General features: G+C 40.8%; 1 protein-coding gene across 2 annotated transcripts in view; it reads left to right on the top strand.

Annotated features, from left to right (window-relative positions):
* The window catches only part of FAM210A (family with sequence similarity 210 member A), a 57,998-nt gene that overhangs the window by 17,921 nt on the left and 24,839 nt on the right, over nucleotides 1-15,238 (top strand). For both annotated transcript variants that reach the window (XM_075529896.1, XM_075529895.1), the window contains exon 3: nucleotides 10,720-10,831. In XM_075529896.1, the coding sequence (XP_075386011.1) occupies nucleotides 10,720-10,831 (112 nt within the window). The remainder of the gene's footprint in view (nucleotides 1-10,719; nucleotides 10,832-15,238) is intronic.

Genomic DNA, 15,238 nt, shown 5'->3' with positions numbered 1-15,238 from the left:
TAGGCTCACAGTGAACAAATCTTAAATTTACACTTTGATATAATCTGAGTGATATATAACATATAAAATTATATATGATAAATGTAAAAGTAATGGTCTTTTGTTCTCTTCAAAGGCCATCAATTTGATAGGCCTAACCTCCAGGTGTAAAACATTTCCAAAGTTCTAAAGTTTCTAATTTCATATTGTTAAATACTGTTACTTCTCAGATGAGTAGTTGTTCTTTCAGATTTAGGAGTAGTGCACATAGAAGTAACTTCCCAGTTATTTCATTTCCAGCGCTAGCAGAACTGAACCATTGACTCACTTGTGTTCATTCCTTTGAATATATTTTTTGGGATTTTTGCAGGCTGTCAAGGGGTCCAGGAGAGGCTGGAACTGTTTAGCCAAAGACACAAACCAGGCTGATTTAAGAAATTCTGAGTTGATTCCTGCATGAGCCCAGGTGGGGTAGTAGTAGTTATGCATTAGGCTGCAATGGTCCGCATGTCGGCTATCCGAAACCACCAGCTGTTAAGGGAGAAAGACTGGGCCTTCCATTCCTGTAAGCAATTATAGTCTCAGAAACCCACCAGGGGTCGCTGTGAGTTGGCATCTACTCGGTAGCAATGAGTTTGGTTTTGGTTTTGTCAAGTTTATTCCTGCAAGTGCTGACTAAAGGAAATTGGGCTTTCTACCTCCAAACTGTTGAAAAATTCAATCAAAATCCAGCAAGTTACATATACCTTAAAACGGAAACAGGCTTTACAATAGTCTCAGGAGTTAATTAACAGGTTTCACAATTATCAGAGGACTTCCAAGCAACGGGACAAAAGGGAACAAGATTCACTGGAAACAGTATACATTTCCCCAAGCGAGCATTAGACCATCAGTTGATATCTTCATTACTACAGAGGCTGTCAGGCAGGTACCCCATAAAGTTTCTGACTCTATTGCTTATCTAAGTGGCCCTGCTTCCCCTTTCTTGAATAATAAACAGATTTTGCAACAGGCTCAGACTTGAATGATTAGCAGGCTTAAAAGGGATTTTTTTCTGTAGGGGAAGGGATTCTGTGTCCCTTTGAACAAACTAAACAAACTAAATCTCAACAGACCAACTTGCCTTCTCAGGTAAAAGTGTTGTGCTAGTGGGTGAAATGTTACCATGGAAACTAATTTCCTATGTTAGTGCCCGTTTCTAGTAAGTTTAGAATTCTTTTATACTTTCCAAAAGTTGATTGGTATTTCAGTTCTTAGCTAGCTTAATATTAATGTGTAAATGAAATATGGCAGTTTCTGTGTGAAGCTCATTCGTGAAGGGTCCACCAAGAAGTACGTAGCGAGTACATGAGATAGTGGGGAGCCCGGGTGGTGTAGCAGTCACCCATCTCAAGATGATAGAATAAATACTGCTCACTCTGAGAAACTATGTGCGAGAGGTACTTTAGAAAAGCCCTAAAGGGTTTTTTACCTTGTTTAATTGAAGGTATTCTGTTTCTTTACGTATCTTTATCTTCATTATGTTTCAATTATTCAGTCATATCCAAATGACCCATGATTTTCTTTTATTAACAGTATCTGTCTTTGCAGAAGATCCTCTATGCCCATATTATGGATTTCATTGGTTATTTGTTAAGCTACATTTTCTAGGCATGCTTAATATAGAGATTTTCAAAACTTAGGTTCTTTGGACTGAGCATAAAATTATGTGCCATTTTAAGTAGAGCTTCATAATCCCTGTTTCCTCTGACGCTCTTGTGGTCTCCCTTAAGAAGCATTCCGTTTTAGGGGAAGAACTCAAAAGTTTGTTTTATTAATTGAACGTGAGCTTCTTGCTTGGGCCGCTGAAAGGAAACCTTTTGTTCCCTTTCGTTTTCTTTTCCTTCTGTGGTAAAAGAGCCTGTGAACTAAAGAGCAGACCCCAAGCAATCGTGGTTATATTCATTACACTGAAGAAGGTTTTTCTGGGCTCTTTGGCAGCTGGTACACACGTTGTTCTCTCATCTTTTGTGAAATGGTCATTTCTTAGTTTTATCTTCCCCCTTTTCCTTCTTTACAGTGCTATGTGCACATACAGTAGTAGAACTTATCCATCTTTGCTAACATGTGAGTTTCGTGCCAGCGTCATCAGTATTGCCACACTGTGACATCTGGTCCTCCCCCCTTTGCATTTGAGTGCATTTAAACACAGTTCTCAAAGCGTTTGAGTGAAATTGGAACTCCTTTGGCAAGCAAGGACCTGAAAAGAATATTTTTTAAATGAGCAGATAAAGTCTTCAGCTCATCCATGACACAAGTATATATTCCCTTCTCTCACGCTTTACTAGTCCAGTTAAGTTGTACATGACATAACATACATACTTCTTTCCTCCCCTCAGTAACGCATAAAGAGTTCATAGGAAACTATCATGCAAGGGGTTTGCACAATATGAGAAAAATTTTTCTTTGTGTAAATTATGGTACATAATAGGGTATTTGCCTCCCAGAACAATCTTTTTTAACATTTTTATTAAAATTTTAATGCTTTAAATACTGAAAGTTGATTCTTTCTAAGTCAGTGGTTCTCAACCTTCCTCATGCTGCAACCTTTTAACACAGTTCCTCATGTTGTGGTAACCCCCCCAACCGTAAAATTATTTTGATTGCTACTTCATAACTGTAATTTTGCTACTGTTATGAATTGGGCTACCCCTGTGAAAGGGTTGTTCGACTCCCCCCCCCCCAAAGGGGTCGTGACCCACTGGTTGAGAACCGCTGTTCTAAGGGACTATTTTAATTACAGGTAATGCTTAAAGAAAAGGAGGATTCATGGAAGAAAAGAAACAGGGATTCAGATATGCTCAGGAGATTACCTCTCATTGGACTTTAAAATTGAAGTTTGTTTTAAATCACAAGTTTTCGTTTTGAACAATAATTGTTACTGTTTGCTGCTGCCACTTTGATTTGCTTACACTTTTAACCTGATGACAGTTCTGGCATTTATTTGTTGCCGTCTTGCTCTTAACAAAAATAAAGGGAAAAGAGCAATTTGTACCTTGAAGGATACACATTGGTCATTGCCTCACACCACTGGTCAGTGTTTGTTTTTAGTCACTCCAGCCGACAAGCATGATTGCCCTTTTTGGGCACTGACGAGCAAAGTGTCATCTTTTATTTAGTTAACTCAGTGATTAAAAATGTAAGGTTCTTTATTTTAATATAATCATTCTATTTGAGAGAGATCTCAATTGTGCATATCCATACCATTAGATTTTATTTTCAGCTTCTTTGTTACATCTACTGTATGGTAAAATCTTGCATCTGGTCTGCCCAGAGTGACGTTGCTCTGTAGTGACCATGTTATTCTTCCTTTCAGTGGCCTCCTGTTGGCTTCGCGTGTCCAAAGTCACAGAGCCACTCTGACATCTAAACTGCATGGATATTTCTGTACTTGGTCCACACTGGGGAATATGGTGTCTTCTGCTCTGTGTTTCTGCCCTTTGCTAGTAATCTGCATCGCAAAGCAATGTCTATTGCTGTGCAGTATATAACATGGATTTACCTCCTTTGAATGATGCAACCACTCCTCCCCGCTTCTCATGAGCATAAACGCACTGTCCCCCAAGATTCCCTTTTAATATTTCCAAATGTTGTTGTGGAGCTTTGGTGTTGCAGTGGTTATGCATTGCGATCCACATGGTCAGCAGTTTGAAACTACCAACAACTCCAAGGGAGAAAGACTGAGCTTTCTACTCCTGTCAACTGTTAGTCTTGGAAACCCACAGGGCGTCCCTCTGAGTCAGCTTTGACTTGATGGCAGGGAGACTGTCAGTTTGATCCCATACAGTCAGTTCTAAAAATGGCACAGTGTTCACTGAGGATTTTTTCCCCCCATCAATTTAAACTGGTTTTATGAATACTGCAGGAAATATTTTTGGTATAAAGTTTAAAGATTATTTCAGGGCATTAGCTTCTGAGATTCTCTAGCCTTCATGGCTCCAAAGAGGCTGATTCCATGAGTATTTGAAGTTCCGTTCTTTATTTTCTCCTTTTTGCCCAGAACTTTTTTCTAGACTATGATCAAAAGATTTATTACTGATAGCCAGGCAGCATCATCCAGTACTTCTGGTCTGAAGGCAAAGTAAGTATAGTGAGAGGCTGCAACCCTGATGCACACCTTTCCTGATTTGAAACCATGCAGCATTTTCTTGTTCTGGTCGCACAACTGCCTCCTAGTCCATGTACAGCTTCTGCATGACAATGAAGTGTTCTGGGATTCCCTTTTTTTTTTTTTTTACTTTAATAGGGGCTCATACAACTCTTATCACAATCCATACATACATCAATTGTGTAAAGCACATTTGTACATTCCTTGCCCTCATCATTCTCAAAACATTTGTTCTCCACTTAAGCCCCTGGCATCACCTCCGCATTTTTCCCTCTGCCTCCCAGCTTGCCCCTCCCTCTTGAAGCCTTGATAATTTATAAATTATTATTTTGTCATATTTTGCACTGTCTGACCACCTCACTCACTCTTCCGTTGTCCGTTCCCCAGGGAGGAGGTCACATGTAGATCCTTGTAATAGGTTCCATCTTTCCCACTCACCCTCCTTCCATCCTCCCGGTATCACTCACACCACTGGTCCTGCAGGGATCATCCGCCTGGATTCCCTGTGTTTGCAGTTCCTATATGTAACAGTGTACATCATCTGGTCTAGCCAGATTTGTAAGGTAGAATTGGGATCATGATAGTGGTGGGGAGGAAGCATTTAGGAACTAGAGGAAAGTTGTATGTTTCATCGTTGCTACACTGCACCCTGACTGGCTCATCTCCTCCCTAAAACCTTTCTGTAAGGGGATGTCCAGTGGCTTACAAATGGGCTTTGGGTCTCCACTCTGCATCCCCCACCCCATTCACAATGATATGATTTTTTGTTCTTATGATACCTGATCCCTTCGACACCTTGTGATTGCACAGGCTGGTGTGCTTCTATGTGGGCTTTGTTGCTTCTGAGCTAGATGGCTGCTTGTTTACCTTCAAGGCTTTAAGACCCCAGGCGCTATATCTTTAATAGCTGGGCACTATCAGCTTTCTTCACCACATTTGCTTATGCACCCATTTGTCTTTAGCGATTGTATCAGGGAGGTGAGCACCCAATGATAAGAGTTTTTGTTCTTTGATGCCTGATAACTATTTTGCTCTGTTTTGGGGGGTTCAGACCATTCTGCTTCCCTATCATGTGACCCCAGAAATGTCCTTTGTCACACTGTTCCAGTAAGGGGATAGCGTGATACGTGCTATTGTTATTTACCTAGTCCCCTCTGTGTCACATTAACTCCCAGCATGAATGTCATGTCATCCTCAGAGCGTTGTGTGCCAGTGTGGGGTCCAGTCAGATTCTCTTTCTCTGAGGAACTGTATTAAAAGGTTGCAACATTAGGAAGGTTGAAAACCACTGCTTTAATCTAGAAATTTCAAAGGAAATATAAATAATTTTATTTATTTGGGGGGGTGTTATTTGATTTGATTTTAAATCATTTTATTGGGAACTTGTACAATTCTTCTCACAATCCATACATCCATCCAGTGTGTCAAGCATATTTGTACATTTGTTGCCCTCATCATTCTCAAAATGTTTTCTTTCTACTTGAGCCCTTGGTATCAGCTCCTCATTTTCCCCTCCCTTCCCACTCCCCCTTCCCTCATGAACCCTTGATAATTTATAAATTATTATTTTGTCATATCTTACACTGTCCAACATCTCCCTTTACCCACATTTCTGTTGTCTGTCCCCCAGGGAGGAAGTTATATGTAGATCCTTGTAATCGGTTTCCCAAAAATTTTATTTTTAAGGAAATCAACTCATTAATAGTAAGAATAATCAAGTACTTTATCTTACAAAAAATATTTAGAAGTGTTCTGATTCTTTCAACTTTTGCTTTAACACTCAGTTTAACTGTATTTGGTCAGTTATTTGATATATATGTATATTTATCTTTTTATCTATGATAACCATAACATATATCGATTTTCTTACTGGGCTTACATGGAAATTGGCTCCAATGCATAGTGACCCCCATGTATGACAGAATGAAACACTTCCTGGTCCTTGGTCATCCTCACAATTGTTCTTATGTTTGAGTGCATTGGTGGAGCCACTGTGCCAATCCATCCTGTCAGAAGTCTTGCTCTTTTGTACTGCCCCCCACTTTACCAAGCATGATATCCTTCTCCAGGGACTGTCTGTCCAGACAACGTGGACAAATAGCTTATGCAAAATCTTGTATCTTTGCCTCTGAGGAGAACTCTTGCTGAACTTCTTGAAAGACAGATTTGGTTGTTCTCTTGGTATAGCATAGTGCTTTTCAGTATTGATCAGAATCATAATTCAAACACATCGATTCTTCTTTGATCTTTCTTATTTAGTATCCAACTTTAACAATCACGAGGCAATTGAAAATACCATGGCTTGTGTCAGATATACCTTTGTCCTCGAAGTAGCCTCCTTCCTTTAGATTCACCCAATATAGCCTGGTGTTTGATCTTTTGACTACTTTGATTGTAAATCCAAGCAAGACAAAATCTTTAGACAACTTGAGTCTTTTCTTAGTTCATCATCATGTTACCTTCGGTCCAGTCATGAGGATTTTGTTTACATTGAGTTGTACTCCATACTACAGGCAACGGTTGTTGCTCTTCTTCCGCAAGTGCTTCAAGCCTTCCTCACTTTCAGCAAGCTAGGTTGTGTCATCTGCGTATCACAGGTTGTTAATAATCCTTTCTCCAATCCTGATGCCCTGTTCTTCTTTTTTTATTGTTTTTTTTTTACATTTTATTAGGTAGGGGCTCATACAATTCTTATTCACAATCCATACATATACACACATCAATTGTGTAAAGCACATCCACACATTCCCTGCCCCAATCATTCTCAAAGCATTTGCTCTCCACTTAAGCCCTTTGCATCAGGTCCTCTATTTTTTTTCCCCTCCCTCCCCACTCCCCCCTCCCTCATGTGCCCTTGGTAATTTATACATCGTTATTTTGTCATATCTTGCCCTATCCGGAGTCTCCCTTCCCCCCTTCTCTGCTGTCCCTCTCCCAGGGAAGAGGTCACATGTGGATCCTTGTAATCAGTTCCCCCTTTCTAACCCACTCACCCTACACTCTCCCAGCATCGCCCCTCACACCCCTGGTCCTGAAGGTATCATCCACCCTGGATTCTCTGTGCCTCCAGCCCCCGTATGCACCAGTGTACAACCTCTGCCCTATCCAGTCCTGCAATGTAGAATTCGGATCATGGTAGTTGGGGGGAGGAAGCATCCAGGATCTGGGGGAAAGCTGTGTTCTTCATCGGTACTACCTCGCACCCTGACTGACCCATCTCCTCTGCCCTGTTCTTCTTACAAGCCAAAGCTGCTTTTATGATCTGCTCAGCATACAGATTGAAGAAGTATAGGGAGAGGATGCAACCCTGACCCACACCTTTCTTGGTTCTAAAGCATGTAAAATTCCCTTGTTCTGTTTGAACAACTGCCTCTTAATCCATGTACAGGCTCTGCCTGAGCACAGTGAAGTGTTCCGGAAGTCCCAGTCTTCTCAAGTTTATTCACAGTTTGTTGTGATCCACAGTCAATGCCTTTGCGTAGTCAATGAAACACACGTAAACATCTTTTTTTGCAACCTCTGCTTTCAGCCAAGATCCATGTGACATCAGCAATCATACTTTCTTCCACATATCCACCCTACATTTCCTGAACCTCCGCTTGTCATGACCGCCAGCTTCACAACAGCAGCGGACAAACCAGCACAGTAGAACAAACTGACAGGCTTTAGTGGGTTAGACCACAGAATTGCTAGATCCTTGTAACACTAAACCATACTTGAATGGAATTCTAGCTTCCCTGAACACTTACCTAGATAAATATAATTAAAGGCAGCGCGAATAGAAGCCTAACTGGTAGTTGATTTGAAAATCTAACTCTTAAAGGTTTCTTAAAATTGTTACTCTGGTTACCTCTTAAGTGATAGGTAATCTTAATGGTTGTTTCTTGAACATGACCAGCCATATATATTACCAAGTACATCTTGAACTCTCTCTCTCTCCATATATATGTGTGTGTATATGTATGTATGTATACATACACAGTAAAATCACAGAGAAGAATGTATTTTCTTAAATTAACCAAATATACCTGTCACAATAATAGTTGATGCAAGCAATTCCTCATTAATTACAAAGGGAAAGAGTTGTATTTATAGTGTTCTGTGGACCCTGCCTCAACTAAAGAGTGAAACTTAAGGCCATAGATGATGAGCAAACTCATAGTTTATGGCCCATGTTGTGATGCACCGAGATGGAGACACAATTAGCGATACTTTCCCTGTTAAATACTAATTTGTTGCTATTGCTCTGTACCATTAAGTCCATTCTGATGCATAGTGTCCCCATGTGACAGAGTAGACTGCCCCATAGGATTATCTTGGCTATCATCTTCATGGAAGCAGAGTGCCACATTTCCCCCTCCACACCAGCCATGGGGTTTTAAACCACTTAGCTTTTGATGAGCTTACTTCTTGTACCACCAGGGCTCCTGAAATCTTTTAGTAATCTTATGATTACATAATCTTAAGTCAACAATTATGCAAGTCCAAATTAAGAGCGTGTGCTGTGCTTGGATACGTCAATAATAACATCCAGAAAGACACCTAATCTCTACCCCTCCCAAACAAACAAGCGCAAAGGCTATTGAGCACATCTAGACTTGAACATGTAGATGTAAGGGACCCAGTGACACAGCCAGGAAGTTGTACAGCGGCATGTATGTATTAAATACGGAGCCCTGGTGGCACTATGGGTGAGGGGTTTGCCTATAAGAGAAAGAGGGATCCCCTGCTCTCCTAAAGCTGTACACGTTTAGAAACCCTCCATGGGGTCTCTGTGGGTTGCAATAGGCTAATCGGCAGTGGGGTTGGGACGCTTCTGGGTGGCAGGGGTGAGTTTTAAATAATACTGTTCAGAAAAAAACTTAATTCATGGCTGTTAAGCCAAGCCCAACTCATAGAATACAGAGAATGATGATGTCAGCAAATGTGCTTGACACAATGGATATATATATGGATTGTGATAAGAGTTGTATGAGCCCCCAATAAAATGATTTAAAAAAAAAAAACTTAAAGGATCACATCACTGAAAGATACCTGGGCGGCTGGTGTGAGAGATGAAAGGGAAGCTTGCTTTTCAGTGTACACCATTTTGCTCTATTGAAACCCCCATGTTGTACACATATGTAAATAAATCAGAAATTGACAATGTGAGTAAAAATAAAACGATTCATGTGAATAAAAAATACTATAGGACAAAGTAGAACTGGCCCTGTGGGTTTCCAAAACCGTAATACTTTGGGGAGTAGAAAGCCTCATCTTTCTCCCATGGAGCAGCTAGTGGTTTCAAACTCCAGACCTTATGATTAGCGGTTGAACACGTAACCCAGTACGCCATGAGACCTCCTGTATAATGGTGGGTGCTGTGCATTCCATTTAAACTCATCGCATCCTTATGTTAAATTTAACGAATATGACAACGCTCAGTCAACACCTTTAAGTTAATTCAGACTCAAATTGCCACCCTGTAGGACAGGGCAGAACTGCCCAGTTTCTGAGACTAACTCTATAGGAGTAGAAAGCCTCTTCTTTCTCCCTTTGTGTAGTAGCTGGTGGTTTCGAACTGCTGACCTTACAGTTAGCAACCCAGCACATAACCGCCTTTTTGGATGTAGAGGTGATGTGTCGAGATCTCAGCCAAAGTGCTCCTGCTGTTAGGTGCTGTCGCGTCTGTTCACTGCCTGGTCCTGCTCCATCCTCACCATTGTTCTTATGTTTGATCTCATTGTTGCAGCCACTGTGTCGATGCATCTTCTCAATAGCCTGCCTCTTCCGTTACCCCTCTACCAAGCATAATGCCCTTCTCGGGACTTTCCAAAGTGTGTGAGACCAGGTGTCACCATGCTGGTCTCTATGGAGCGTTCCAGCTGTGCACAGAGGGCAGGTGGGAACAAGAACCAGTGTTAGCAGTGCTGAGCAGTAGAGTAACTAAAAGTAAATCAGTTAGATTTAAACATCTTAGGCTAATGACTCCCATCTGCCTTTCCTCCCTCCAAATTCTTGTTGCAATGTGTGGTAATTGCTTTGTCCTGTGTTTTACAGATTTGATAATAGAACAGAAGCATCTTTTTAGAATAATTGGAATTCTTTCACGCTCATAATACATCTGCAAAATCACACAATACTGTCCCTTCCTTTTACAGTAATAGTATAATTCAGCATGTGGTTTTAGAAGTAAAAAGTTTAAGGTTTTGAAATTTGAATTGGCTCAAAGTAGTATGTAGGCAATGATACTTTGAGCTAAATGATTCGGATCTGTTCACATTATGTAAAGATATTAAATAATTTTCTATTTTTCTAATGTCAATTAGAGAGCTACATGTACAAAAGCCAGCTAAAAGCTTTAGGCAGTAAAATACAACACAGCAGGGTCACCTATTTTATTTATTTTGGATGATAATGTTCATGAGCAAAATGTACATCAAATAATATGTTTGCCCAGAGTGTAATTACAATGATTGACTATATGGCATCAGCTTTTGAACGAAATTATTAAAATTGACAGCAAATTGTGGCTTTGGTGTTTGTCAGATCACCCTCGAGCTAGCTGCCCTGAAAGCTCGCGCATGCGTAAACTGTATCTGTTTCTTTTGTAGAGGAGTGAATGTCGTCCCTTTCCTAGAGCTCATTGGGTTACCGGACGGCGTCGTGAATATTCTTAAAAATTCACAGAGTGGAAACGCACTGACAGCGTATGCCCTGTTTAAGGTAGGTACTGTTCTAAACAGATTGCTCCCACCCTGAACCCCATAAAATTTTATTTTAATCCTCAGTAGTTAATTTTTGATACTAAGCGCAATGCATTTGATCTCTTAGACAGCTAATAAAGTGTAAAAAAGCTTTAAATTCTACATAATACCTTGTTTTAGGAAAAGTTCCTTCAAAATAAGGCAGAGGTTTCCTCTCCAAGGTTGTTAGTGGCCATCCGTCAGTCTGTTTCAACCCAGCAGCAACCCCTTGTGACAAAGTAGAGCTGTCCCATCGAATTTTGGGGTGTAATCTTTATAGAAACGAGCTCTGAAGGTGCCATGGTTAAGGGCTTGGCTGCTTATCAAAAGGCTGATAGTGGAAGAAATCAAACCAGATTTGCTGCCATCCAGCCACTGCTGACTCAGAGTGACCCTCTGTGGGTAACTCTCCGGCAGTAGAAGGCCACCTTTCTCCTGAGGCACTTCTGGTGGTTTCAAACTGCCAACCAACAGAGACTGTAAGTTGCTTCCGTACTGAAACTTCACGGCTATTCTACTTTGTCTTTTATGAGTTTGAATCCACTTGATGAATTCAACAGTGCTCTTTATAGTTACGGAGAACTGTGTGTGTCGTCTGGACAGCCACTGGACAGATTTGATTAGCAACTCACTTTTTGAACATTGTAACACCTGGATTTATTTAATCTCATTTTCTCAAATGACAAGTCATTTTACAAATTATTTCTTCACCATTGACATGAACTCAATACTAACTAAACAGTGACTCCCTTCACCCCTCCCATATCTAGTAGCCACTAAAAAGTTTTCTATTTGTTTGCTTGTTTCATATAACAGATCATAAAGTACTTCACTTTTTGTGATTTATTTCACTTAGCATAATATTTTTAAGGTTCATTTTGTGGCATGGATCAGGGCTGCATTTTTATGACTGAATAATACTGTTTTATTTGTATATTTCCATGTTCTACAATCTTCTGTTGTGGGCATTAAACTTGTCTCCATCTTTTGCTATTGGGAATAATGTTGCAGTGGGCATTGCGATAGATTTCGGTTGGCAGTCCTGCTTTTTAAGTTCTTGAAGTGAGATGACTGTTCTGCATGGCTTTTTGAGGTCCCACCACACTGTTTCCTGCAGGTGTTGGGCCATTTTGCATTCCTACTAGCAGTAGATGAAAGTTTTGATTTCTCCACATCCACTTTGTTTTTTAATCACAGCCATGCGAGGAGGGATGAGAGGGTATTTCCTTCTTTTGATTTGTAGTGTCACTGATAAGTATGGAACTGCTAACTGCATGGTTGGTGTTTCAAACCCACCAGCTGCTCTGCTGGGGAAGATGAGGCTGCCTGTTTCTGTAAAGAGTCATGGTCTCAGAACCCTATGTGAAGTCACCATGAGTAGGAATCCACGTGAGGGCATTGAGTTAGCATGTAATGGCTGATAGCACTGAGAATCATTCCAAGGGTATGGGCCATTTGAAACCCTGGTAGTGTAGTGGGTAATGCATTGGGCTGCTAACCACAAGTTCAGCAGTTCAAAACCACCAGCCTCTCCGGGAGAAAGATGAGATTTTCTACTTTCATTAAGAGTTACAGTCTCAGGAACCCAAAGAGGCAGTTCTGCTCTGTCCTGTAGGTTCCCTATGACTCAGAATTGGCTTGATGGAAGTGACTTTAGTTTGGTTGGCCATTTGTTTATCCTCTTTTGTTAAATGTCTGTTCATGTCCCTTGCCCATTTTGTGATTGGCTTGTCTGATTAAGTAATAGAATATTTTTAACATTAGACTTTTGGGATATATGGTTTCTTGAAAATTTTCCCAAATGCTGTCGATTGGCACGTCACTTTTGATAGAGTCATTTTTGAACAATTGCTTAATTTTTATAAGGTCTGGCTTACCTGCTTTGTCTTTTACTGTCCATACTCCTGTTGTCAAATCTGGTAGTTGATTTAAGAGCCAGGTTTAGCCATAGTTTTCTTCTGCCACCTTTATAAGAGTGTACTTCTCACTTTTAGGTCCTTGATTCATTTTAATTTGGGTTTCGTTTGTCTATATGGCTTGAAGCATGGATCTTGCTTCATTCTTTTGTCTGTAGAAATCCAATTTTCTGAGTACTACTTATTAAAAAGACTTGTTTCCCCATTGGATAGACTTACCACTCTTATTGAAAATCAGTTGATTATATGGGTTTATTTCTGAACTTACAGTTCCATTCCATTGCCCTATATTTTTATTATGTTAACCTACTGGCTGTTTTGACGACTGTGCCTTTATGACGTCAGAAAGTTTAACTCTTTTTATTTTATTGCTTTTCAAGATGGGTTGGCTATTTGAAGTTCCTTGCCTTTCCATATAAGGATCCTGGTAGTGTAGTGGTTAAGTGCCCTGCTGCTAACTAAACCGTCACCTGGTTGAACCTACCCGCCCTCTTCGGTGAAAGACTCGGCAGACTGCTTCCATAAAGAGCACAACCTTGTGTCCTTTAGGCCACTGGGCTGAAATCAAGTCAATGGCAGGGTTAAGAGGAAGGGAGGCCTTCCATATGAATTTGAGAGTGGTTTTTCCAGCTGTATAGTGAGTGATGTGTGGATTTTTATGGAGGATTACATTGACTTTATACATTGTTTTAGTAGCACTTTTCGGTAAGTGTTGGACAGCTAACCACAAAATCATTGGTTCAAATACACCAGCCACTCAATGTGAAATTGATCAGACATGCAATCTGCTACTTTGCCGATTATTGGTGATTGGAATTTGAGAGGTGGAAACAGGAATGAGCAGTTGGAAAATAGGACCTTAATTAGAGAAACAAAACTGCAGATCACAGACCAATGACTTCTGCATCACAAATACTTTTCAAGAACACAAGACTATACACATGTGCTTTGCCATGGGAATACACAGAAATCAAACTGACTGCATCTGTGCAAACAGGTGATGGGACAGCTCAATATCATCAGCCAAAACAAGGCGAGGAGCTGACTGTCCAAAGGACTATCAATGGCTCATATATAAGCTCAAGTGGAGGTTGTAGAAAATTAAAGCAATTCCATGAGAGCCAAAATACAATCAGTATTTCCCTCCTGCAATTTGAGACCACCCAGAACTGATTTGACACATTGGACACTAATGACCGAAGACCTGATGAGCAAGGAGGCTGCTTTGAGGACTAAGGTCTGCCTTGGTTTGTCATGGCCTCATATGCATGTGAAAGTTGGATTTTTAATAAATAAAACTGAAGAATTGATCTGTTTGAATTACGGTGCTGGTGGAGAATATTAAAAGTACTGTGGACTGCCAAAAGAACAAAGTACAAGGTACAGCCAGGATGCTCCTTAGAGGTGGGCCTGAGGAGACTTGGCTTCATGCCTTTTGGAGGGCCCAGCCCTGGAAAAGGGACGTCATTCTTGGGAGAGTAGAGGGGCAGGACATCTGCAGTGGGATGGATTGACACGGTGACTGCAGTAGTGCCTAAACACCATGGTGCTTCCTTCTCTCATGGGTCTCTGAGAGTCCGAACCTGCTCACAGGCAGCAATTGCTCTCGTGCAGTGCTGAATACAGTGGGTTTTCCTAATCTTAAAGGGAAAACTCAACCTACATTCCATGTGGTTACTGTGTTTTATGAATGCCCTTTATTATATTAAGAGATTTCTCTTTTCTTGTCTATTGGCTTTTGTTAATTGCTTTCTCGGTCCTGTCAAAGTGATCGTGCCAGGTCCCTCACCCTCATTGACAGGCAGTATAATATTTGCTGAGTGTAGAGTAGAGACACTTTAAAAAGGAATGAAGCGGCTCCCCTTTCAAAGTGAGGACTCCGGTCTAGAGAAACATTCCTTTTTAGAAGGCACAAAGTCACAGTTGAGCACATAGTCCAGCCGTTTTCTGATTAGTTGCAAATTCGTCCTTAGGCCTCCTGCATATTTTCTACTAATTTATCTCAGACTACAGCTTTGTCTCCGTGTATTTCAATTGTTCTCTCGGGCTGTAATTCTGTGTCAGGATTTGTCAAATCTATCTCAAACTAATAACTGCATGTCAGGACGTCCACTCAGGTAGAGATGTTTGCCAGGTGTGTTGTTGCAGGGTCTATTGTATATTCTCTTAGCAGGCCGAAGTCCCTGTACTGTCCCTCTCACAAACCTTCTGCATGGAAGCCCCTACAGAGATCCCCGTGAACTGACAGTCAGTTCCCATAGTGCTCCACTTCCACAAGGGCCCGCCAGCTGACAGTAGAAGCAGTCGCTGCGATGAGTACAGCAGTCCAGTCCGAGGAAAGCTTTTTGGGCAAGAACTTTTCCCTGTTGAAAGGTTTTTGATTATTGATTTTTCTTTTTACTTGCTAAGGATCTGTTGAGAAGCATCCTGTCTCTCGCTACCAGTTTATGTATTTTTAGGAATTTGTCCAT

The sequence above is a fragment of the Tenrec ecaudatus genome, chromosome 13, assembly GCF_050624435.1.
Source record: "Tenrec ecaudatus isolate mTenEca1 chromosome 13, mTenEca1.hap1, whole genome shotgun sequence".
Lineage (NCBI taxonomy): Eukaryota > Metazoa > Chordata > Mammalia > Afrosoricida > Tenrecidae > Tenrec > Tenrec ecaudatus.
Note: the sequence above shows the minus strand (reverse complement) of the source record. Positions and strands in the feature narration are given on the sequence as shown.